This window comes from Parambassis ranga, chromosome 8 (assembly GCF_900634625.1).
Source record: "Parambassis ranga chromosome 8, fParRan2.1, whole genome shotgun sequence".
Classification (NCBI taxonomy): Eukaryota; Metazoa; Chordata; class Actinopteri; family Ambassidae; genus Parambassis; species Parambassis ranga.
In genome coordinates, this window is record NC_041029.1 from 17,828,933 (window position 1) to 17,854,720 (window position 25,788).

The 25,788-nt window shown below is 46.4% G+C and overlaps 2 protein-coding genes across 6 annotated transcripts in view; one reads left to right on the plus strand and one right to left on the minus strand.

Annotated features, from left to right (window-relative positions):
* LOC114440205 (phospholipid phosphatase-related protein type 5-like) overlaps positions 1-24,406 on the minus strand; it is a 118,238-nt gene extending 93,832 nt beyond the window's left edge. For 3 of the 4 annotated variants that reach the window (XM_028412531.1, XM_028412534.1, XM_028412530.1), the window contains exons 1-2: positions 24,182-24,406; positions 4,447-4,563 (exon numbers count right to left, since the gene is read on the minus strand). The gene's annotated coding sequence lies outside the window, so the exon portion shown is untranslated. Of the gene's footprint in view, positions 1-4,446; positions 4,564-17,506; positions 17,612-24,181 lie in introns of those variants that run through there. The other variant, XM_028412532.1, reaches the window with a different exon arrangement.
* Positions 52-10,047, plus strand: LOC114440202 (nuclear factor interleukin-3-regulated protein-like). 2 transcript variants are annotated; one of them, XM_028412522.1, is made up of 2 exons: positions 52-410; positions 5,915-10,047. In XM_028412522.1, exon 2 carries the CDS (start codon positions 6,354-6,356, stop codon positions 8,214-8,216), a length of 1,863 nt encoding a protein of 620 aa, XP_028268323.1. In that variant the 5' UTR covers positions 52-410; positions 5,915-6,353; the 3' UTR covers positions 8,217-10,047. The 2 variants fall into 2 exon arrangements, with proteins under 2 accessions (XP_028268323.1, XP_028268324.1); XM_028412523.1 differs by lacking the exon at positions 52-410 and adding an exon at positions 1,005-1,305.
* Positions 24,407-25,788: the final 1,382 nt, after the last annotated feature.

The following is a 25,788-nucleotide window of genomic DNA, read 5'->3' on the forward strand; positions in this document are numbered from 1 at the left end:
CGTCTGCTCTCCTGCAACAGGATTTGAAGGCGCGGAGAGAGAGGGAGGGGGCAGAGCCGAGAGAGAAACAAAAAACGTGACTAGGCACCCAAAGCGTCCTGTTATGCAACAACTGACCTACTAACATACATTTAGAGACTCGGAGAGGGAAGGAGCGAGCGAGAGAAGGAAACAGAGAGGGAGAGAGAGAGAGAGGGGGGAGCAAACATGACATGAGGAGCGCGCACTAAAACAAGCCACTGTGTTCTCACTCTCGTTTATACCTGCACTAATCGCAGAGCTGGTGTTTTGGAGGTGACGGACTTCTGTGTGTGAGAGAGAGAAGGAAGCGGCGCGCACAGCCCGTGCGTAAAAGCGGATTGTTGGAGAGGAGCAGGAGTGACTGGAACCTGTCATTTTATACAAAAAGGGTGAGTTATCATTATTATTATTATTATTATTATTATTAATTAAATGGCTGCATTAGTATCTATCAGTGAAAATGCTACACGTGCTGTTTTTACACGCAGCTTTCTGTGAGGAGGTCGTTGCAGATCTTGGATGTGGGAGTTTGTTTTGGTGCGCACCCCTCAATGTCAAGGCGAGGCTGGAGGGTCTGTGCGTGGGTGTGTGTGTGTGTTTTAGGGAGAATGAGGAAGAGGGGGTGGGAGGAAGTGAGGAGGGGGAGGAGGAGGAAGAAGAGGGGTAGCCAGAGGTTATGGGATTCCTTCAAAAAAAAAAAAAAGGTGCGGTTGTGGCGCGTTTGGCGTGGAGCGGCGGGGGTCAGTTATGGTGCATCATTCCCTGATGATAGATTCACATCGTGATGTGTGTTTTGGCACCGGGGGGGGGGGGGGGGGGGGGGGGTTCTGTTTATTCAGCTCACCTGGTTTCATAACGCACGTGGCTCCCATAAAGGGTATTGAACCTGGATTGGTTGCGCAGGTGTTATTTGTGATTTGTGCTCCGGGCTGCGCGCCGCACGCACTCTGTGCGCGCCGGTTTATTTATACCTCCTCTTTTGGGTTAGTAGGCTACATACAGACAACTGGAAAAATCCCATGCAGGCTCTGAGGACACACTTCTCTCTGTCACGTGTAGCAGCTCTTTGTAAAGGTTAACGCGGCTGTGCAGCCCTCCGGGTTTAACCCTTTAGTAGGCTACTGTAGTCTAAAAGGAGCGCAACACTCACACCGAGAGCCCACGGACACGCATGATCGAGGCATGATCACCCGGACACATGTGTGTGTGTTTTCTCTGGGTCTTTGTTTTGTTCTGACGACACGTCACGGATGAGGAGTGGAGAAGTTCACGGGCTCTGATGAGGTGAGGCGTGGATCAGAACATCTGGATCAAATGTGGGTCAGATGTGTTTCGGAGTGATCGCGCTGCAGGTGAATGTGTGTGTGTGTATGTGTGTTTTTGAGGCGGTGGGTGAATTTCATGGCACAGTAGTCTCCTCGGGTGACTGAGGATCCGATTAAATATGCATGAACACGATTTGTCAGACAGTGCAACAAAGGAGGCGTGCGGGGAAACATGTTTCTCACAATGTGTCGCCCGCTGTGTGGATGAGATGTATTTGTGTTTAGTTTACCTGTCCACAGGCAGGGTTTAGGCTGCATTCCGTGGCATTTAATTTAACATTAGCACCTGGAATAACTCGAAATTATGAACCTATAGCAGACATGTGGGGAAACTTTATAATTTTGTTTTTATTTTTAAGATGACGCGGCTTTGTGTCACGTCCTCATCAGACAATATTCCATGTGTCTCCGTCTTCTGCGCATGTGGACAATCTGAACACGATACAGTAGATTATGTACAGATGTAGATTATTATTATAGTATTTTGTTGTTAAAGTGTCAGAACAGCCCGTCTGTTCTCAGCAACATGACTTTTACGCACAAATGTACGCATTGCAAGCTTTACATGTGCAGCCCCGTTGTAGAAAAACAAAGATCGCAGGTTGCGTAATGAATAAATTAAATAATTAAAATGAATTAAAGAATGTAGCAGATTATGCAATCGGCGGAAACCCATAGTCTGCGGCTATGCAGCGCTGCGCTTTGGTGCGGAGCGGCCGCTGCCAATTGGTTGGCGCACACAGTGGGTCTCTATGCCAGCTATGAATGTAGGTCACATCAGTCCTGTGGGAAGGGGGGGGGCTGACTAGAAAAGCAGAATCAGAACCCCACCAAAATAAATCCTGGGCGCGCCATAACAAAGGAGCAGAGAGGCAGGCATGCAGAAAGAGGAAAGTGGCACAGCCAAACCAACAGCACATTTTCAGGTACTTTCAGCAGGATTGCATCACTGAAGAGCGGCCTGCTGACAGCTGGTATTTTAAGGCTGACTGTAAAAAAAACTCCAAACCAAATGAACACTGCAGGAGGGGGGGGGGGGGGCCTGACCTGGGTCCATCCTGTCCCACTTTGTGGCCTCTTGACTTTCTCTGGGTTTCCTGGCACTATCTAAGATGATAAAAGACGAGGGCCTTGCTTTGTTATTGTGCTGTGGTTAGAAGGCAGCAGAGAGGCGAATTACAGCAGTTAGTAGGCCGAGGGAGCACATGTGACTGCTGCACACATGGACTGAGTCACTCCGCTTTCCTTTTTTTTCCTTTTTGAGAGAGGGGTGATACGGCCTGTGTTTCGCAGAACAAGGATCCAGCTTAGACGGGACTCCGCCTTGCCTTGCTGGCATGCTGCAGGCCCCCCTTCTCCCCTCCTCCTCCCTGACTTCTTTTTCTTGGTAGGATAAAGTCAGCCCCCACCCAGCCACGACCCCCAACACTACACCACGTGCCATACACTGCATTCCTAGAGGGTATGGGTGTGGGAAGGGGGTCAGTTTCATCATTCACCAAAGCATCCTGCTCCCCCCCTTCTCCTTTTATGTTAGACCTGCTCCCATTTCCTAAAACGCTCCACGGAAACACGTGCAGGGGTTTGAATTGGGTCCATGGTTTCCAAAGCTCACTGCCACATTTAGACTGTTGCGGTGCGGTGGGCCCTGTGGTCCTGTGAGAGGGGAGCACAGCTTGGATTCTTTTACTGTGCTATCATTCCACAAGTGCCACAGAGGCCTGGTGATGACACGTGAAGAGTATATGATAAATGGAAAGAGTAATCTAGGTCAGGGGAATGTGTGCAGAGGAGCCGAGCGCTGCTGCTGCTGCTGGAGCGCACAGGAGTTTTGGAAAAGACATGCATGCAGATACAAAAGCCTTTGGTAGTGATGCTGGGTGGTGACGCTGCCACTACTTTAAATTAATTGAACACCGGAGTTCATTCAGGTGTCTGACTGCTGGAGGGATGTGAACGGCACACACTCAGTGACGTCAATCCGCCTCCTTTTGTTACCGAACGCTGTTTGCTTAAAGCCATGTCAAGCCAGTGGTTCAGGGAAAAAACGGGAGAACAGGATTGGCTGCCCCCTTTGTGTACCCCCCTTTTTTGTTGCTATGGGTGACACAATTCTTCTGTTGATGCAATACCAACACTGTCAGCCCCTGTATACTCTCATCTCCATGATCCATCCCTTTTCTTTTGTCTTAAATTGACTGATTCCCAGTGTTTCTTTGTCTCCGCTCCACTTTTTCTCACCTCCGTCTATATTTAGACATCGCTCTAATCGTCCGCGCCTCCTTCCTCATTTTTGTATTAAAAAAAAATTCCTCCTTTGTCTCCTGCTGCTTCACCTCTCTCCACCGCTCGGCTGACCTATATTCCAGCGATTTGTGTTTACAGAGCGCGGTCGGTCCCACCGTTTCTGGGTCAGTGGGACATGCCGAGAAAAAGTCTCTCCGCTCATTCTCTCTCTCTCTCGTGCCCGACAGCCACATGTCAGAGGCTCACGAGGATAACCTTAAAGCGTACAGCGAAGCCAAGAAAGAAAGCAGCGCCTTATTTTCACACAGGCGTGCTGTAAATATACAGACAGATTAGATCTGATCTACTGGGGAAACATTTCAAACACTCGTGGGACTGTCTGGTTATTTAGTCTGCCTGTCAGAGCAGAGAGAAGTGATCCTTTACCCAGAACCTGGGCTGAAGTCTGTGCTAGTTGTGAGGAGTTATGTAATGTGTCAGATCTATGGGACGAGCAGAAAATAACTGGGGCAAACACCTTGCCAGATTATGAGATTACAGATTAAGACAGTGTAGTAGTGCTTAAAAACAGTTAGAGCCTACAAGTGCAGATGTTGAGTGACATTATTATGAGAGCATGTGATTATAAAACACCAGTTATCAGCCATGACATTCTGAGTAACACCCATTGCCTCCTTATTATAGCACACATTTGGGTGGGACGTTATAGTTTTAGCCACTCCTTTCTCCTCAAATTTGATGAGTTAGAAGCAACAGTTGTTTGTTTTTGAAAGACACATGCAAGAACAACAACAACGTGTGGGGCATAATTATTCTTTTATAAAGTACACACTGTGAATAAAGCTGGACAAACCTGCCGTGACGTCAGCCGTACATTTCCTGATGAGTGAAGTGCGCCGAGGATGCTCTGGTTGTGTCATCACCTTGTCAGGGTTCAACTCCGCCCTTAGTCCTACAACTTCCAGCAAATCTGAAAATTGAAAGAGGGTAAAGCATGAGTAGAGCCCAGGTAGACAGACCTGACCTAATTATGTCATTACATGAAGAATGACGGGATAAAAGTAATTATCTTCTAGGAAAAAAACAACCTCATGGTGCCATGTGAATCGTTGGTGGACGCTAGAAGTACAGTCAGAGGATTTAGCCTCAGGGCAACATGGATGACTGTACCAAATGTTCATCATTCTATTGTCTGGTCATTGAAATACCCCAAATCCACCACTGCCAGCATGTCATAAAATTACATCGCAGCATGTGAAGCCACACCTGTTCGACCCATTACACAAGGTCCTCTTCCGAATCCCACCCAAAGCCGTGAGACTGTTTGACCACCCTGGTGTTTTACCCAAATGTAACCGTCTGTGGTATTCCACCCCACCCTCCCTTGTTTCCTGGGGCCCTTGACCTATATTTATCAATGTCCCACCTCCCAGCTGCCCCCAACACCTCCAAATCTCTTGGCAGTCTCAGCTCCTTTATCCTTGACCTGCATTAGCGGATGCCTTTGTCTGCCTTATCTGCTCACTCTGCATCATTGATTTGGCATTGAGTTGTTTTGGCGAAGAATGCTGCCACATTCCTCTGCGGATGAACGCATGAAAGGGGGGGGGGGGTTGTGTTTCAGCAGTGTTTGTTGGTGGCAAAAAAGTGGGTCTCATGGAGGTTTTGTTCTAAAAAAGATCCAGGAAACCCCAGCAGCTCTTTGCTCTGTCTGGCCAGGACCAAAACAGAGTTAATCCTTACACGGTCTATTTTTCCTGCTCTCAGCATGTCGGAGACTGTTGTGATTTTACTGGTATTTATTTCATGTGTGCACTTGCCTTTGTTGCCATTTCTAGTTACAAAGCCTTTAGTTTCACCTTCGGCTCCCTCTGAGAACAAGAGTTCAGATCTTTCGACATGTTTAGCATTTATCATTATCCAGGCGCCTTCTTTGTAAATTGTGGGTTGGGTGAAGAGATGAAACTGGATCATCAGCCCTACGATGAACTCATTGGCCACATTACATCACTAAAGTCAACATCAACATGCCAGGAAAAAGGGTCAGAGGTCAGAGGCTGCAGACGGATCAGATCAATAGCAGGGCCAAAAGGTCAGACACTGAGATCTACCAACCATTCATTGGTTGCCAGGGGAGACACAGTCAGTAAAGACACGACATGCCGAAACAGCTAAAGGAAAGGATGTGTCTTTGATCACACTTCATGCTACAAAAAACATTTGTAGAAATACCAAAAAAATACCTTCATAGAAGTAGTGCTTAGAGAACAGCAGCAGCATGTATATTAATATATCTGTCTTTTCCTGTTTTATCTCTACAGCCTTTCATCTTGCAGAGACAGACAGAGGGAGAGAGCAAGCGAGCGCGAAGCTCCCCAAGAGACTGACACGCCGAGGTAGACGGGCCGACCTACATCCTGCTGTTTGCATGGAGATCTAGGACACTTCTCCGCCAGCTTATCTCAGTGCCCTTGTGCTAAACCTTTAACAACCAACAAAAGCAAAGAGGGAAAAGAAAAACTCTCACACACCTCTGGACACTGAACCAAGAGCACTTAAGGTGGATAAATGAGGGTTGCTAATGCTAAGCTCCAGCTGCTCTTTATCTTTTTGGCTAATGTAGAGACTTGAGTCTCCTCTTGGCACGACTACCCTGCAATAAACCGACCAAGAACTTTGGGAGACACGGTTTTGACCTTTGACATATTTCTTCTCTTAGTCGGCTGAACAACATTTCAAACTGGCTGCCACCAGACAAGAATGGAAGATCTGACATCAGCCCTCAAAACATTAAACAAAAACTCAGGGAATAACCTCAACTGCCTTGAGACCTTTAATGGCTGTGAAGAGTCTCTTCCTATTATCCAAGGGACTCCACCTCGCATAGGGCGCATCATCAAACCCAAACCCAACATGACCTGCAGGCGAAAGCGGGAGTTTATCTCTGATGAGAAGAAGGACGCCTCCTACTGGGAGAAACGCAGAAAAAACAACGAGGCAGCCAAACGCTCCCGGGAGAAGCGACGTCTCAATGACATGGTTCTGGAGAGCCGCGTCATTGCACTGAATGATGAGAATGTGAGGCTGAAAACAGAGCTGCTCCAACTGAAGCTGCGTTTTGGGCTCATTAGCACTGCCTCCTACATTGAAAAGAGCCAGCAAATTGGTGGGAGCAGCAACACAGGAAGTGGAGGCTCCTCCTCGTCCTCTTCTCAGTACTACTCCAATGGGTACTCCAGTGGTTCTCAGGTGATGATGAACTCTGATTCCTCTGAAACTGAGCAGTCAGGACACAACGAGGGCCACCGGCAGCTGGTGAAATACTCCCCACGTGGCTCCCTCTCTGACATGTCTGATGGCTCCTCCAGGGACAGCCCTGAGCCCATCCCCTTTGAGATCAAACAGGAAGGTGACAGGTTGGAAATGGACATCGCCAACGGCACCACCACCCAGATTATGTTTAACATCCACCGCGGGCTGGCCTCAGTACCCACACACCACCAGATCCAGCAGCATTCTCAGGAGCTTGAGGCTGCTTATCACAGCCAGCAGCAGCAGCAGCAGCACCATCATCACATTCAATCACAGTCACAGACCCATCAGGAGCAGGTTACCGCTATCAACACTGTCACCCAAGCTGCCCCTCACCCACCTGCCGCCCAGAGGAGCGTCATTCTGTACGGAGCCAGCAGTGCCTCCTATCCTGTGGACACCGTGAGCAGGCCCCAGGATGTTGATTTGCAGGCAGCCCAGAAGCAGAGCAGTGGCGGCAGCCAGATGTGTGTAAACCAACTGTCCCAGTCCACTGCAGAGAGCTCCGCAGAGACACTGGCTGAGGTGACAAAGCAGCTGGAGAGGAAGTCATTAGACTCCCCTCCATATGAGCTCCCAGACAGCCGTAATGAGGCCAGAGAGAGGCAGCTGTACAGAGTTTGCCAACTTCCTCAGCAGGAGAGTGATTCATGTGCAGAGCTCCTCCACAAACAAGTGGAGGGGGTCAACCACTCCCACCTGTACCACCATCTCCAGCAGTCTCATCATTCATACCTCAGTGCACAAGACGAGGAGCCACCTGTGCTTACTCTTGAGGGTGGGCCCAGGAGCGAGGCTTATTACCACAGCCAATCAACCTCCTCCAGCAAGGACACCACATCGAGCGAAGGAGATCCCTGCAGCCCTGACAAAGGGGCCTCTACGGACGACGAGGAGTCACCATCCTCCTCCGGCTCAGACATGGGCAGCTTCCACAACCCACAGTTCACCGGTATCCACCAGCCTGCCTCACCTCTGCCCTCCACCCAGGGCTGCTCTCAGGCCCATGGCTGGGACCCTCAGGGCGAGGTGAGGGGAACAGCGCTGCCCCACAAACTGAGACTCAAACACCGGGCAATGAGCACCGGGAGCAGCGGTGGCAACTGCTCTGGCCAGGAGTCCCCTACCACTCCCCCCTCTGCCACACCGCCTCCCCTCCCCCAGCACCCCTACCTGTCTCTCACACAACCGCAGAACATTAAGCAGGAGAGTCAAGGTGGAGTTTGCAAAGAGGTGGCCTTGGGGGAGGGGGCCAGGAAGGAGAGCGGGAAAAAGGAGACGAGCGGACGACGGAACAAGAGGCGAGATTAGGTGGACTTAACACAGCTTAAATGAAAAGACATTTCTCTAAGAACTACCCTGCCATCATGCCTTTGCCCTATAATCAAACCCCCTCCTCAAGCCCTTGGGACAGAAAACTGGGCTTTTCTACTCCCCTTACCCCCCAGTGTCACCAAAAAAGGCTGGACATTTTGTAGGGCTGTATCATATGTGTGTATATATTGTACAGATTTGTCATTTCTTACATCCTCTCCATACTTACAGAAGCACTTTTGTTTATGTGATGAGAGGAGGAATGGAACTGCCGGCTTTTCTACTGTCGTCATGCAACGATTTGCATCAGCAAAAGCACATTTTGATAACATGCAAAAAGGAATGTAGAAAACTGAAATTGTCAAGCTTTATCAGTACTATAAATTTGGTACATATCTGACTGTAGACGAACATACACATGTATGGCTATCTGCCTTAAAAATCAAATGCAAACCTACACCGGGGAAAACTCCCTCAACCAAAGAAGCACCAACACTACAAAGTTCCATACCTCTTCCCAGACCCTACCTCTACCAACCCATCCTCTCCCCCAACCATCTCCATTATTTCACAAAAGATCACCATCACCTTTATTTTTTAAGCACTTGGTTTGTATATTACTGTGATATATGAATATCTATTATAAACATATATTTTAGGAAGAAATTTGAATAGAAATTCAACAAAAACAAAAAAAGGATTCCGGAAGCGACCATCCTATTGCAAATTACTGTACAGCCACACCGTCTGTTGTTGCTGCAGGACCTGCTCAAAAATGAAGACACCTCTCTCTTGATTGTTAAGCTTTAGCATTAATCGGTAGTCTGATTAATGCCCTGTTTACACAGAAGTGGCCGTCCGGTTTGGAGCGCCAACAGCACTGAATGGAGAACAAGTTCTGAGGCAACATAAAATGTTTTGGGATTTCTTAACCTTTAAACCAGCCTTTAAATATTGGGTGAACTTCACCAGCTGCAGGCTATGAGCCTTTAGTTTATTTGAGCTTTATCAAGCATATCTTGTTGTTGTTGTTCATTCACTGGCCCGATTGTATTTATTTCCCTCCCTCTTCACTTGCCCGTCACTGTAGAAAAGCCCACAGGAACATAGACGCAGAATGTGTACAGACCCTTTTCTTTTTTTTAAAGATAGCCTTGAGTTTAATGTAGGCATGGGACGCTTGGGGGAGGCAGGAAGGGGGTGGGAGGTGAGAACACAGGAGGAATTAAGTCACATTCACACTACAGTGCACTGAACAAGTTCCACTTGTGCAAAGCCCTCCGGCTATTGTTTGTTTTCACTGTCATAAGACATGGTTTTGTAGTGTGACCAAACAAGTCCTTAAGGCTCACTTAATATCACCAATATTGCAGTAAACAGCAACACCAAAATGATTACAATTCCTCCTGAGACTCATGAAGAGAAGACCTTCCCCTCGTTTCCCACGTGCCTCCATTATTCCTTTCAGGGGTCATTCGTCCTCACAGTAGCGACGAATTGCCTTCACTGGATTAACAAAATGTCTGTGTACCATGTTTGGCTTCTTGGTGCTTGTGTATAAATGTAAAGTTCCCGCCCCCTCACCCCTTACACACACACACACACACACACACACACACACACACACACACACACACACACACACCCTTGAACCACACTGTAATGTTTGTTTCATTGGTTTTATATCCTCTTTTTAGTCAAGGTGATGTTCTGTTTTCTTCTATACTGTGTCTTCTCTCCTACTGACTGTGATGACATGTATTTGCCTCATTCCTCCTTCTCGTCCTTCTCCACCCCCACCCCACCCCACCCCACCCAATCCCACCACCACCACCCCCCCTTTTTTTCAGTGTGTATTAATCAGTAACGTTTGTGGTTTTTTGCTGATGGTTTTTTGAAAAAAAAACGACAAGGACAAAAGATAATAGAGCGGTGTTTAGAGATGGGTGGTGGTCGGTCTGGTTGTTCATTACCATCACTTCCTTTTGACATGAATATGTATGTAAAGACACTAATGTTCATTGTGGAAGATGGGAGCATTGCAAGAAAAATAAAAAAAAAAAAGTTGACTTTTCAACATATCAAGAAAAAAAGCTGGTTCATTTGTCTGTCTTTAAGGCTTTAAGTGCTGTTTATCCAGGATTGTTTTGGTGTGACAAATGTGGAACAGATGGAACTAGAGCACGCTTGGCTTGAGGTGCTCAAAGTGCCAAAAAATACACCAAACCAGAAATAATTTGCAAACTGAGGAAATTGCTAAAACATTGGAACTAGTTTGTACCAAACTACACCCAGCATGTTGATCACTGCTTAGACTGCACTGTGCGTCATGCCTTGACGACCAGTTAATGCTGGATGTAAACATTAATCGTGTCCCCGGTGGTGTTGCTTCCAAGCTGCTATCTGCACAGTGACACAGTTGTTCAGTGGAAAATAGCTCCATAAATATGACGGCAGCAAAGGACTGACATTGACCTGAGCAGCTATTCCGACGCTATTCATCACGGTCTGTAGGCAGCACAGTCAGGCTGGCAGTCTGGCTCGTCATGCTTTTTAAATGATCTCCAAGCAGTCTGCCAGAGTCCCCAGTTTAGTAATACATTATACAATGATTGCATAAGAACTACCACATCACAACTGCATGCCTCCATTAACACGTCCAAGTTATGTCATAATCAATCGTTGACCTGATATATGAAGAGAGGAGTTACTTCCTGCATCTGTGTCACATGGGTTTCATGACCCTTCAACAGGTCCCGAGTCCATTAAATCCAATAGGAAAAGTGAAATGTTTTTCTATTCTAAACAAAGAATTGGTCTCTGTGGATTTAAGTTGGATTTCCAAGGGGCAGCACCAATGGAAAAAACGACCTCAGGATGCATTTGGGTAGACCTACAACCGATCAGAGAAACGGCACATGTGACGTAGGCAGAGCGACTACCAGGCTAGTATCAACAAAAGGCTGGTGGATGGATGTTGTCAGTTTTGTTAACATCACATAAAGCCCGCCCCACTTTAGATAAATGGTTATAGGTTGAGTGAGTGAAATTAGCTGTGAAAAGGACGGATTTCAGACCAATTAATAGAGAGAATTTTTGCCAAGTCAACGGGTATGGCAGCAGGTAGCAGTCACACCTGTGTGAAATACCTCCTTTTAGGCGGCTGGCTTTATGAGTTGTTGCTCCATGTTGATTACATTGAAGTAGACTGAGCTCCAAACCCTTACCTGACCCCTATTTAGTCAAGATCAGGGGCTGATTTTGAAGCAGTGCACCCACCGCTAGGAACCTGTGATGATACCTGTCCGTTAGCACTTCTTACAAAACTTATTTTTTAGGATGTTAAATATTAGTCCCCCTCCGGCAGCCTCATAGTTGTTAGCCAGTCGTTAGACAGACCTGGCCCAGGCAGCCAGATCACCACAGGTACTTACAGAAACATGTACTGCTATTGTTTGTAAGTTTTACCCAGACCACCCACTGAGGTCTGTGACCACATATAAACCATGTTTCCCACCAACAGTTAGAGCTGATGAAGCTGCTTGGATGAGCAGAGAAACGTCTTCAAGAAAACTCCACAAGTCCAGACGCCTTGCTTCAACCTTCTTCTAGTGTGTACCAAGCTATCAAACCATTCAGACCGCTAATGGACTGCCATCTTTATCTCTGACTCCAGGTCAGTGTGCTGAATACTGAAGCAGTGTTCTTAAGATGTTAGATTAAACATGGTTCAAAAAGTCTTTATTCTTGGTAACATAAGATATTCTTTGCTCCAGATTTCTGGAACAGGCGTGCCCTGTTTCCATTGTGAGACTCATTTTGATGAAGCTTACTGTTCCCCATGGGCAACTCACTCTTTTTGGCATCCGAGGCTAATCTGCAACGAGAGGAGCTTCGCAGTGACACACTGACACACTTTGGCTGCTGGGGCCAGACCACTCCCTGGCAAGCATTCCTGATGTAACACTGGCCTACTTCTACTATTAGCTTATTGCATAAAAAAAAAAAAGAAAAACACCAAACGTTGCATTCACATATGTACCACAGACACACACACACACACCACCCTCGTGCTGTAACCTCATTGACACAAAAAGTCTACTGCCTGTCCTACTTTGAACAGGTGTGCCCCCACACCGAAATCTGGATTATTTATAGCAGGAGGAGCAGCAGCAGCGGCACAGACTGGACCAAACAGCACAAATATCCAGGCTGAGAGAGTCAGCTCTATGGGATGTGCAAGACAAAGCCGGGGCAGAGCCAGTCTGAGCCTCTGACTGCTGCTGCCAGCTCAACTGTCCTGCCAACCTCCTGACCAAGTCCCACTGCATTCTTTGTATTGACAGAGAAAAGGCTGCTGTATAATCCGGTTTAAGTCCCAAGTTCAGACTGTATGGAACCTCGTTTGGATATAAAGAAAATGTTAGAGGAAAAAAACAAAACATGCAAATTCATTCCGGTTCAGTTTGCATCGTTTGTTCCTAAAATGGGCCGATTATGCAGTAAACACAACCATCATTTTTCCCTCGTACTCTCATAACAAAACAGGGTCATTTTCATAACAGCATAAAGAGCGAAGGCAGGAGCAGCGAGCGGGGAAGGAGGAGGGAAGTTAACCCAGTGCACTAACCTGATCTAAGCCTGCAAACAAAGCACCTCTTTCAGGCCGACACATCAGTGCCCTTCACAATGCTCTCAGTCACACACACCCACACACACACAGAGGCTAATGCATATTCACACACGTGCAGAAGTAAAAGAACTCTCTGCCTGGGATTGTAGATTTTTTGAGTTCAGCTAACATGGCATTCCTGGATATACAGCCCCCGTGGGATCATACCAAGGTGACACTTCCTGCAGGAACAGCACAGCTCAGGCAGGATTCTGCTGCATCTCTTATTTTCCTCATTTGACTTGAACGGCTGCTGCGCCAGAGCTTGCATAAACAGGTCAGGAGGAAAGTAGGTCAGCGTGCACGAGGAAGGGAGGAAGAGGACAACTGGAGGGAGGGAGAGGGAGAGGATGTGCGCTGATGGATGGATCAATGAAGGTTATGGCTCCATCCATGTCACTCTTGTTTGTCTCTGGCAGCAGAGATGCTCTTGGCAAACAGAGCAGAAACAGGCCTCTCGTGTTACCTGGTTCCCCTTCACAGCCCGGGGGAAAGGGTTAGTGGAGCAGGAAAGGGAGGCAGGGAGGGAGGGAGGGAGGGAGGCAGGGAGGGAGGGAGGGAGGGAGGAGAGAGCAGGGAGGAGAGAGCAGGGAGGACCCCGGCACTGCAGAGATCTGGTTTGTTTCCAACATGAAACACAAGACGTCTCCAAAACATTTCCACGGCAGGTTCCAGGATGCCAGGTCAGAATCAGGTAAGACGCCCGCGTACTGTAAAAGCACAGCCGTCACCACATGTCAGCTGTCACTGAGGCGCACGCCGTCCTTCTTCCAAATGAGGATTGGAAAAACAGCACAAAGGGTGCACAGGCTCAGTATGCAAAGTGATGATTCACACATCAGGACTCTCGCTCACTGTTGACATGACCCACTTGCCTATTAAACCACCCTGAGGCACCAACAGTCCACAATCTGAATCAGGTCACATCCGAACTACAGTTTGGGAACTGATTCATTCCAGGAAACGTAACCCAGAATTCAAAGCCATTAAAAGGAGCATCTAAAATATTCTCTAATTACATAACTTGCCTGTAGCTTGAGGGTAAATACACCTCACTGTCTGTCTCACACTGAGGCAGAGGGAATGTTCACTGCACAGAAACACGTCGTGTGGAACGTTTTCAATGGAAACTGACTTTTACCAAGTGTAGCAGGTGATTACTGCCACTGGTTTGACCAATCACATCACTTCTTACTGACATAAGCAAACCCTAAATACACCTGCTGGTAGTTCCTCACAGGACACTGACCGGCCTGAACATGTTTGTATGGACATGGGATGGATTATTGTGCGATCTGATGATCTCATCATACATAAAACTTCAGCAGTGAGAGGTGAGGCAGATGAATCACCTACTTTTAAACTGGTCTGAAGCGGCTGCTGGAGTGAACAGAGCAGGGACAGGGAGTGGCCTGGCCCTGATTTAGCTCTGGGCTCACTGTAAACCCCCCTCTCTATCAGTCTCTATGGGTCATGTACACACTCACACACCCAAAAAAAACCTCGTTGACCTGCATTTCCACAGTGTGGCTTACAGCAGACATATTAGGCTCAGGAAATAGGCGATATTAAAATGACAAATTACAAAATTAACAGAAACTCAAACAGTAACAGCTCAAATCCACATGTATGTTAGAGTTGGATCTGTAAAATAAGAGGGGACATTACAGCACATCATTTAATAAATGTAGCACTCATTACCTGCCATAATACTTTTTTCAATCACAAGCCATACATGCGACACAAACAGCGCATCCGACATAATATCCACTACTTATATTCATTTCAACGGCACCCTGTCAGCAAAAAGTAACATAAATGATTGGACCTGAAATAAAAGCAACAAAAGATCTGCAGCTTCCGCTGATGATCGGTCGGTGTGAGCCGCCAATAACATGCCTCTCGTCCAGTCCTCTGTGCATTTAACCGATGCTTGACACATCAGCCTAATGCCTGTTACCATCTTTATCTGTTAGCCTTAGCCTTACACCTGGGCACTGCCAGCATGCTGCAGCTGTGAGTGCTAACAGCAGTCACGTTTGTCTGGTGCTTTGACAAGATGAGGTGTTTTCTTACTGGTAAATGAGGCATGAGACAGACCTCTCCTCGATCTGTGGAGCTACGGAGGCTGTTTTAAAGTGGCAGTGCGTGTGCTCACCCGTTTGAGGAGTGCGTCATTGGATGGAGCCCTGAGGGGATGCTACCCTCGACAAAGCCTCCCACACTGAGCTTAAAAACTGCTCGTCAGAAAAGAACATGCAGCGTATGTGTAAACTTCATTCATACCCGTTTACTCATCCATCGTTTTTTCACCTGTTAACACCCACCCTCCTGCTACAAATCCTACAACTGGTGCACCAGCTATTCCTCACCACCTACACCTGCAGTGCAGTGGGATCCCCACTATTACTACTACTACTACTACTACTACAGCGGTCGTCCTTCCTTTCAGCAAAGAGGAATGCGAATGCAGCAGTGTGTGCTGCTGACTGGCGTGCAGAGAGCTTTATCTGCAGCGCCGGGTTCTGCCAGCTCATATTAGAACGAAGAAGACAAGGATCCAGAGGGAGAGACGGAGTCAGAGGACAGGCAGGTGTTAGCACATGAATCCACAATAAGCAGAGTCAGAGTGAAACAGCTTGGCAAGGTTTCAGAGAATGAGTGATGGTGGAGGCCTGGAGAGGGAGTGGGGAAACAAAGAGCCGGCTGTGTCATTCGCCCCGAGGGCTTCCTTCCTGTAGGCCAGCAGCTAACGGCAATCGCAGGGTGGAGAGCGGGGTGGGGAGTGAAAAATTCGCTCAGTGTGCCACCTCACTGCAGCCCCACCCACACCAGCACATAACCACACCTGCACTGCAGTGCAAAACCAGCAGGTTAACTCACAGATGATGTAAGAGGCAGGGCCGACAGAAACACCACGGATTCTGTTGTTGGTGCATCTATCGCAAGTCTGGGCACGCACACAGACACACACACACACAGACACACACACTGCCCTCACAACACCACCACCCAGTGAGAGACTCTCTCACGTGGAGAGCGAGGCCTGCACCGGTGCAGCAGGGAGACATAAAGCAATGTGGCCGGTTACATCAGGTGTTTGTGAAGGGTTGTGTAAGTCTGTTTAAACACTTTAAAGCAGCGAATACACACCATCACTGTAAAAGGCCAAGACGATAAATCAAAGACGGAAAAACAAGTTGGCTCCCAGGGGTGAGGAACATTGCTTCACCGAGATTACACAACTGCAAGAACTTCTTAGCAGCGGCCTAATGATTCATAGGAAAAAGACGCAATTTTATACAATACAACATTTATTCCCTGCTCTAGATGAATCTTGTTGATTTCCTTTCATAGATCTCAGAGGTCTGTGACACTTTTCCAGGTCGTCCTCTACAAAGTGGTCAGTGACATCATCATTAAGGTCAAAATGCTAACGGCTGAGCTCCTCCTCCACCCTGCTGGAGCGGTATCAGTCTGTAGATCAGGTGAAGAGATGATGGAAGAGGGTGAACCGCCTCTGACCTCTCTCAGGATCCACCTCAGAAATGGCAGATTTTCTCTTGACGCCACTGAGCCGACGGCTTCATCATTTGGAGCCGCGTCTGTGCGAATGTACGGCTGCGTTGTTGTCCCTGGCTGTGTTTGAAGTCACTTCCTCCCTACTCCCCATATGTGGAGTTCAGTGTAGGGCTCCATACAGTGAACTCACTGTGAAAGCATTTTTGGACATTTCAGACTCTACCTCCGTCATGTTCTGTCACCGTTCATGACGTCATTGGTTGTCGCAAATTAAACAAGCCGATCTCTGCCGGCTAAACAATCTCTGTTGCTAGCAGTTATAATTTGAGCCTAGTAAACGTTTTATAACACAACATTAATAAACAAACAGCCGGTCAGGCTGCATTCTTTAAACCATCATTATATTCATAAGACAGGTGACATCACTTTTGTTTTCGTTTTCTTTGCAAGTATGCGCAATGCATGATGGGACATATCACTAAAAAGCAGTGACCATGGGATGGACACTACTTTTCATGATGCATTGTGGGATACATGAGGGCCACATATGGGGTCTATAATTTCTCACTAAGAAGTCAGACAGCCCTACAACATGGCGGAGGCTCTGTACAGGACCATATGTAGAGATCAGGGAGTGATGTCAGACACAGACCATGTCATGGATCTAGTTGTGGTCTAGTGATGGTTTGAAGATGGGGGTCATCTTCCAGACTCCCCCTGCAGGCTTCACCATGCTAGAGGAGGGAACACCCTCCAAAAACAAAGGTTTGCATGTGTCTCCTTTCACCTCGGGCCAAGTAATAGATTTAATAATTACATTAATCCTGAAAGGATGTTTGAGACCTGTTTTATTAGCGCTCTCATGGTTTAATTGATGCCTCGTGCTGTTGACACAGTGGAACAATAGGCAAAATTCAGCTAAAATAAACAGAACGCTTGTCAACAGCAGAGATGAGCGTGGTGCAGCTGCTGCTCCATGAAAGCAGCCCTAAAAAGCACCAACAGTCATAAATGAAACTGTGCTGATCTCATCTCAATATTGACTCGATGGTTATCAAAGGTTTTATGACACACATCACAATGAAACTCTTACCGGCAGTGAGCATTACATTATCATGGAGGTGCAGGGAGCGAAGTGCAAACATGAGAAAAACAGCTAGCGCTACACAGGACAACAAAATCCTACAACTTCTCTGTGGTGTTTCTGTTGTTTTTAGGTCCCTAAACACAGCGTTTCTTCACATATCTCAAAGCACAGAAGCTATTACACAACACTAGGCAACTAGTTGAGTAACACACAGCTGCCTGTGTTACTGTGGGACCCGGGCTGGGTGAGCGTGGAATGTTTGCTTTGATTTTAGAGGGTTCAGGCAGGGGGCCCTGGACAGTACGGCATGTGTTGGTGTGGACATATATAGAGAGAGAGAGGGGAGGGTTAACTCGCGGTAAATTTCCCTCACTTGCCTTGCCTCTGTTTTTGTTTTCAATTCCACATCCATGGCTGAAAATGAGGTCAGCAGTCACATGTGATGAGTTCCAGCCAGAAGAGATAAAAAACAGAGGGAGACATTCTTAACCTTTTTACCAGATAATTCTCCCACAGTCTGTCGCTGCACTTGGAGCCTTATCAGCAAAAACTGTGGAGGTTTTGGGGCCAAATCTTCATCCTCACCCCGAATTTAAAAACAAAAAGAAAAGGTTGTTTCTTTCTTTTCCTCTCCGAGCCGTACGGGAACGGCCGTTGGCCACGTGTCATGCTGGCTGTTGACTTTGGACGGGCTCCAGACTCGGTGACCTTGTGGAAAGTCACAGTCACAGGTGTTGGAGTGCATGTATGCAGGAGCTGATACCAGAGTTTTACAGGGAGCGGCAGGAACGAGGAAACGCAAAGCAAAACACGAAGCGTCCCGGAGACAAAGACTCGCTGCGACAGGCTCCAGACAGAGCCGCTGTCTGTGCTCCACTCAGATTTGTGGTTTAGAATGGAACAACTGCATATTTAAGCAGACGGCTTTCCTGAAAAGAGCAACAAGGGAAAAAACAACCTTTGTTTAAATGTTGTACAGTGATCATTGTGTGTTATTTTGTAAAAAAAAAAAAACATTCACAAAATTTAGGGATTATTTGCTGTGAGATTAAGCTTCTAAAAGTTAATTGTTCTGCATCCTGTAAAACCACAGACAACCGATCCAGAGACAAGTATGAAAATAAAAATAAAATTAAAAAAAAAATAGTGTGTAATATTTTGAGAAGAAAAAAAAAAATTTTTAAAATTGTAATCTCAGAGAATCTAAACAAATCTCAGAAATTTTATGAGTTTCTTATTTTCACAAATTTTTTTAATTTATATTTTATTTATATTTAATTAATATTTTTCCTGGTAAACTCATGACATCAGCATCAAACAATACTCAGTTTTTTCTGAACTTATTTTTTTTGTTCAAACTTATGACCATATAATCTTTAGAAAACATCAACATGTTTTTTTTTAATCCCTTTTCTTGCATATTTTAGACTTTAATCTTAGAAATTATCCAAATTTCACCTCATACATGTTTGATTTTTTTCAAATGCTAATATCATTTGATATTTGATACTTATAAAACACATTATTATGTAATCAAATGAGCGAGTGGCAGCAGTTGTTCTGTTCCACACTGAGGACAAAAGACAGATGTTGGTTGGTGGATTTTTATGTTAACTGTGAAGGAGGCCATCATCATCATCATCATCATCATCATCATCAGGAGTATTAACTCCTCGTGGTTGTTCAGCTCCACTGTGAGACTTTTTTCCTTCAGTAACCCGTGGCGCCTGTTGCTAGGAGCAGTTATCTTTATATTTTTCAGGCTGACCAGATTTCTATATTTGTGTGAACCTGCCTGTGACATCTTTGTATAAAATAGGCACAATTATAGAGACAAGTGTATCACGACTGCCGTCAAAGGCTTCAAACTGAGGGAAGTGTTGGAGTATTTGCTCCTCTGGCTGGAAGAAGCAGTCAAAGTTCAACAAACTCTCTCTGCTGTGTTCAAAAACTGATCATCCTCTTCATTATAAGCTGCTACATGTCACCATCTGCTGTAATCTGTCTTCTGATGTCTGACAGCTGCAGTCGGAACCAAAATAGATATTAGTCAATCGGTCCTCTGTGGGTACACAGAACCAAAGCCTGCAGGCCGGAGGCAGCCGGCAGAATCTAGGTCAGCTCCTCCCACTTTATTCAACACAGCCCCACCTAGCTGCTACCCTTTCACCAAATAAGTTTTCAGGCAGCGCAGCCTCAGATGAACCCGCCGCAGACTGTAGCTGTGTGGTAACACTGGTGGAGGTGGTGGAGGTGGTGGAGGTGGGGGGGGGCTTGTGGGGAGGGATAAACAGAAACTCCAACAAAACTCAGATGTGGCCCTCCCTACATGGATCTGCCTCCTGACAACCTTCCCTCCTCCTTTTTTTTTCCTCCTGGACTTCTGAGGAAATATCTTCCTGTTTCCAAGAATCCAGGCCAAATAGAGCAGCCTGTGGGATCACAAACCAACAGACCAAACCGCCGTCACGTGGCTCCGCTGGCTTTCATTCAGCCTCAGTGGTCGACAGCAGGAAAGTTTCTGCGGTGACCCCTCTGGGGGCCGACCGTTATCTTTCAGCAGGTTTAGTTTTCTGGTGCCGCGGCGGTTTGTGTTTGGGAGTGAACCTTTTAAGGAAGAAACAAATGTGGCGTTTGCGATGCAGTTAGACAAACGGAGAGAGGAGAGGGGAGGACGACGGGGTGGAGGTATCCAGAGACAGGAATGTGACTGCACGGCTGCCGATGGCTGACTGCATCCTTCTGTTATGAGTGTGCTGTTCAGGGCAGTGTGTCAACTACTGAGAAAACACACTCTATCCCCCTTCACACCACTCACACACCGTCTGTGTGCTGTGCAACACTAGCCTGCCTGCTAACACATGTGGCTAGTGATCCCGACTTATGTATGACATCCAACCTTGTGGATTCCAGTCAACAACACATGATGTAACAGTACAAAGTCTGCCTCGCTCTAACCATGACACACAAAGCACACAGTAACGCAACCCCATTGTTTCCCCATTGTGCATCACTGGGAACATTTGGAACATTGGAGCACACATCCTCCATTTTTTAAAAAAAAAACAGAACCCGGAGCTGCACAGCTGTCACATAATGAATCACATATCGGGAGCAGTGACAGAAGTGTTGCAGGGCGTCAGCATCACTGCAGTTTACAGAGGAAAGGAGATACGGTGGGAGGAAGGAGGAGGAGATAAAGCTCCGAGAAGGGTCTCCCAGTGAGATAACAAAATATGACCTGAAAGCAGAGACGCTCGACTGCATTCTGTGGCCTGTTACGCAACTAGGTAATAAAAGGGCTCTTTGTATGAAATGGACTGCACAGAACAGAGCTATCTGATCCACAGTGGGCTTCGCATTGAAGGGGAAGATCAGACACAACACAGTGTCTGGTTGGACAGCGGTGATTACGGCTCGGCAGCATTTGATGCATTTCTGCAGCATCTTCTGCTTATTTAAGACTTTGACCTCCATCCGGGTGAGTCAAACACATCTCAGCCCTGTTGACACGCATCGTTTGCTCACGTTGCTGTCAGCTCCAGAGTGTGTAACGGTGTAACTGATGCGTCCTCCCACACACAAAGCCGCTGAACCTAGTTTCTTATCCAGTTCAATCTAGTTTGTCACAAAGCAAATCAAGCAACAAGCCTCAGGTGAGTGAGACCTGAGAAGATAGAGAGCGGACATTCCACAGAGCCTCGTGTAAGATCATTTCTGGGCTTGGGTGTCAGAACAACACACACAAAAGACTTGACCTGGTTTGGAGGTCAAGACATGGGACAAACATCACACAGGGTTTCTTAAGTTCACTCAGGTTTCATCAGGCCAGGTAGACAAGCCAAGTGTTCAAGTCACAGGAAGTGACTGACAAATGAAGTGGAAGTAAGGGAAACTGCAGTTCCTCCATTGGCCACTTGAGGGTGGCTGCAAAGCTGGATAAATTCCATACACATCCATGTTTTTAAAATGACCTGCACCCATGCTAGCATGTCTGTAGGGCTGAACTTAGCTGCTAATTTTTAACTAGCATCAGCATTCCCTCCACCTTAGCAGCTAATGCTAATGTTAGCAAGTTAGCACTAACTACAAGGCACAGTTGTACATTTAGCTCCAGTGTCGGTGTCATAGTGCCATAGTTAACCCTGCACACAGAGGTGACGGCTTCCTGGAAGCTGGATTCCTCGTAAGCCTCCCAGCGGACCTGGTTCCTTGTGCCAGCCGTGACTTGATCCAAGACAATGACAGTCTTTGTATATCAGTACACCCCCACACAACCACCACCAACCAAGCACCACCCCTCAGCCGCATGTTATAGTTATATATAGAGTAGCAGCAGCACGTGGAGATGAATGAAGTTTGAACCCACCGAGAAAAGTGAGTGGATTTAATGAAAATAATGGCTTTGAGTACTTTAATAACACAACAAGAGATAAGGACGCTTCGATCAGGAGGCGATGGCTTAATCAAAGTCATACTGCAGTGTGGGAAAAAAAAAATGTGATGACACTGCACAGAGAACCTGTTCATTCTGCTCGCTATGGCAGCTCTTCTCTTCCTGCGCTGCTCCCAAAACTACCAAAACTTTGGTGTGTAGCCTGATATCACTTCACTCAACTGCATAGAGAGATTAAACCCAGACAAGCTGCAGGAGTCTTCACTCCACCTGAGCTGAACTGGCTGGGAAGGTGGAGGATTCTGGACTCATTTCATGGAGATATTTTGTGCTCCGTTAATGAAGGCTGACCAGGCTAGCAAGAAACCAGAAATTATGATAGTGAACATTAATTAAAGCAGCTTTCAAAGCAAAGTTACAAAGTTTCTTACCAGATAAAACAGAACACACACCTGACATGATGCATCAGCCTGTCAAAGCCGTGCTCAGACTAATGCATCACCTCAAACGGCTTCAGTGACAATAACCGTGTGTGTGTTGCTATGTGTATACAAGTGTGAGTTACTGTATTTCACGTCATGTTTCTTGTATATGCTGCTACAACGATCCTATCTCTATACAAGGATCAATAAAGTTGATCTTACTCTTATAGACACAGCCATCATTTGATTGATGAACGTCAAACTGATCAAAAACAGGCTAATCGTCTGCATAAAGCTTCACTGTCCAGTACTTACTGATTATTTTCTACATTACTCTCTGGCCAGGAATATTATAATATAATAATTATTGATATATCGGGGATCAACACCCTGATACAAGCAGCACCTTCACTCTGCAGAGCTGAGAGCAGCAGTCTCACAGGAACCTTTAGACTTCAAGGATCGCGACATCAAAGAACAGATAATTGACTGTAAAGAACATATCAGAGCACAGTGTTCTGTGTGGTTGTGAAAACACACTGACGTGAAAACGTGCATGTTTGGAAACAAACATTTAGAGATACAGATCAGGTGCCACTGATTCTAATCTCCACTTTAAAGAGAATCTGAGTACATGAAGATCAGGCCTAACTCACATGAAACCACCGTTTCATGTCAGACTAACCCCAGTTTCTAGATGATGTGCCATTAGGGCTGAACAAATAATGACAGCGGATGCTATTATAACATGTAATGGTTGCACACTTGCTCAGGGCCAGTAAACTCTGTGGTCGGGGTGCTAGCAGAACCATCCGGAGACAATCTTCTCCCGTGTCTGCAGAACAGCCACGTTACATTAGAGCTAGGTCGCAGAAGGATGAATGTGGAGGTTACAGCGATGCATATAGCTCCTAATGTGGATGCAGTAGATCCTTCACACTGTGTGATTGATCAAACGAAGGCTGCCTCCACATGTGGTCACTGCATGATGAAAGGTGTGGAGATCAGTGTAGTTATTCAGGCTGATTTAAAGCTTTTCTGCAACAATCGATTAGAAAATGACGACGTGTGCAACCATCCACACCAGGTCTTCACTGGACTGCAACAACAGCCGACCCGGGTACCCATGAGCATGAGCGCTAACTTGCAGACCTATCCAGGTGCACCTTCAGTTTCTCCACCTCGCCTTCTTGCACATATCATCTCTGAGGTATTCACACAGAGTCGAGCTCACACACCACAAGCTTCCTCCCCTCCAGGTCTTTATCTCCCTGTAAAGCTTTATGCTGGCAGTAAACATCATCAATCATCACAAATAAAAGCTATTATCTGCTGTTAATAACTGCCGGTATGTCTGCACAAGATCAAGTGGTTCCTTGAATTTGTTTAGAGAATCAGCAGACACACACACACACACACACACAGTGTGTACTTCTGTCACTCCTTACGATGACGCTGCTTCATTTTTCTGACGCAATCATTGTTTAAAAACAACTTTTTGTTTCACTTCTGAATGTATAAATGTGAGGTTCTTATTTTATTAGTAGGTTTTTAGTCGTGCTCTGTGACTTCGGTTAATTATGAACCAATGAATCACTGCATCCACCCACACACACACACTCACAAACAAACACAGAATACACACAATTTATCAGCCTTATCTCAACAAACATGCAGAAGTGAGAACCTGCGCACACACACAGAGTATGTTATGGCACCCTGAGCTTCTGGGAAACAAACGCCAAATGTGTGTGTGTGTGTGTGTGTGTTCTTTGGTGCCACGTGAGTTGCTAGTTAAGTAGGTCAGTCAGTAAGTCAGGAGTGGCAGGGAAGGAGAGCACAAACACAGGCTAACTCCATTACCTCATACAGTGGATTAGTGTCAACAGGCCCGTCCATCTGTCTGAAGCCATCCTGGTTCAAGTGACGGAAAGAAGAGCAGCGTGTTCCTCCACACGGACACACACAGTGCACACATCCAAACAAAACCCCTAAGCACTGCACATCCGAGTGTGTATTCAGACACACACACTGAACACGTGGTGAACAGTGACACCAGGCCGGGCCAATAAAGTTACACCTGTAGCCCTCAACGCTGCTTCAGAGCGAACAGGCAGCGGACAAAAGGAGCACTTCCTGTTTCTTGTATAGAGCGTCACAGGACGACAACAAAAAACAGAAGGGGGGGGCGCTTCCTGATGCAGTAACCTCATAAACAACCTTTCAGGAGTCTGACATCTGATAAAAAACATACACAGGAAGTGTCTGCTTCTGCGGTTAGCAGGAGGATCAAACTGTTTTTAATCAGTTTAAACTCTGCATCACACACAGCTGACTGTAGAAACACAACAAATCTTTGTGACCTTTAAAATGAATATATTATTATATTCCTAGCATCCACTCACAAGTGGCTTTTCTTGTCAAGAGTACAGTCAGCTTCACTCCGTCTGGCTCTGATCAGTGATGTAAACATGAGAAGCAACTGTGAGCGACTGCTGCAGCTTTATTAGGCTGTGAAAGGTCCCTCCTGGCAAACTGACACACATGGAGGTTCAGCGTTTATTCAAGGCTCAGCCTACGTGTCCCTGCAGCAACATGAAGTCATTCTTTTACAACCTGAAACCTGTTCTTTTGTCTTTTATGTGTGATCTGACTTAACGTGCAGAAAATGTCCCATTAGCCAAAAACAAAGCGTGTATTTGAAGGTCTGGGAATCTGGACAAATGTATTTTTAGCTTGTGGACTGACTTTTATTCAACAAGTCTAAATATGTGACGTCTAAGATCGCCGCCTCAGAGCGCAACATGAATGAAAATCCACCTAAATTGAAGCCGACGTAATGTTATCTCACTGCACACTTCCTGTTCAGGTCCACCGCATCACAACAGTCATTTGGCCTCAACATAAATCCTACATCTTCCTGGATATCAGGTGCATATGAATGTGAGCGTTAATGGACCACTGCATCTTTGGTAAGTCTTTTGATACTCGGATACTCACTGATTATTTTTACGATTACTCGAGTACTCGGATCATGCGTAAATGTCATAGTTTTTCCATAGATACGACTGCATCCAGCAGCAGGTGAATACCTGCTTTGGACCGCTGCAAATTAAATTAGTTGTCATTTTGCCCCCAAACATTACTCGAGTACTCGAGTAATCGATGCAGCCCTACACTGCAGATAAAAGTTTTGGAGTGTCCCCGGCTGGGCGGCCATGTGGTGGTTTGGCCAGTGAGGCGGAGTGAGTGACGTCTGCAGATACCTTCTCCTCAACTTTTTAAATTGTCGTTGTACTAATACATGAGTGACAGCACAGGAGGACACTTAGAAACTGAAGAATGGATCACTTAGCATTCCCACCATGTTGTCTGCAGTTCAAGTAAAGGCCACAGGTGTCACTATAAACATACGTTTTCAAACTTCCATCCATCCATCATCTGAACCAGCTTCATCCTGCAGTGCAGGG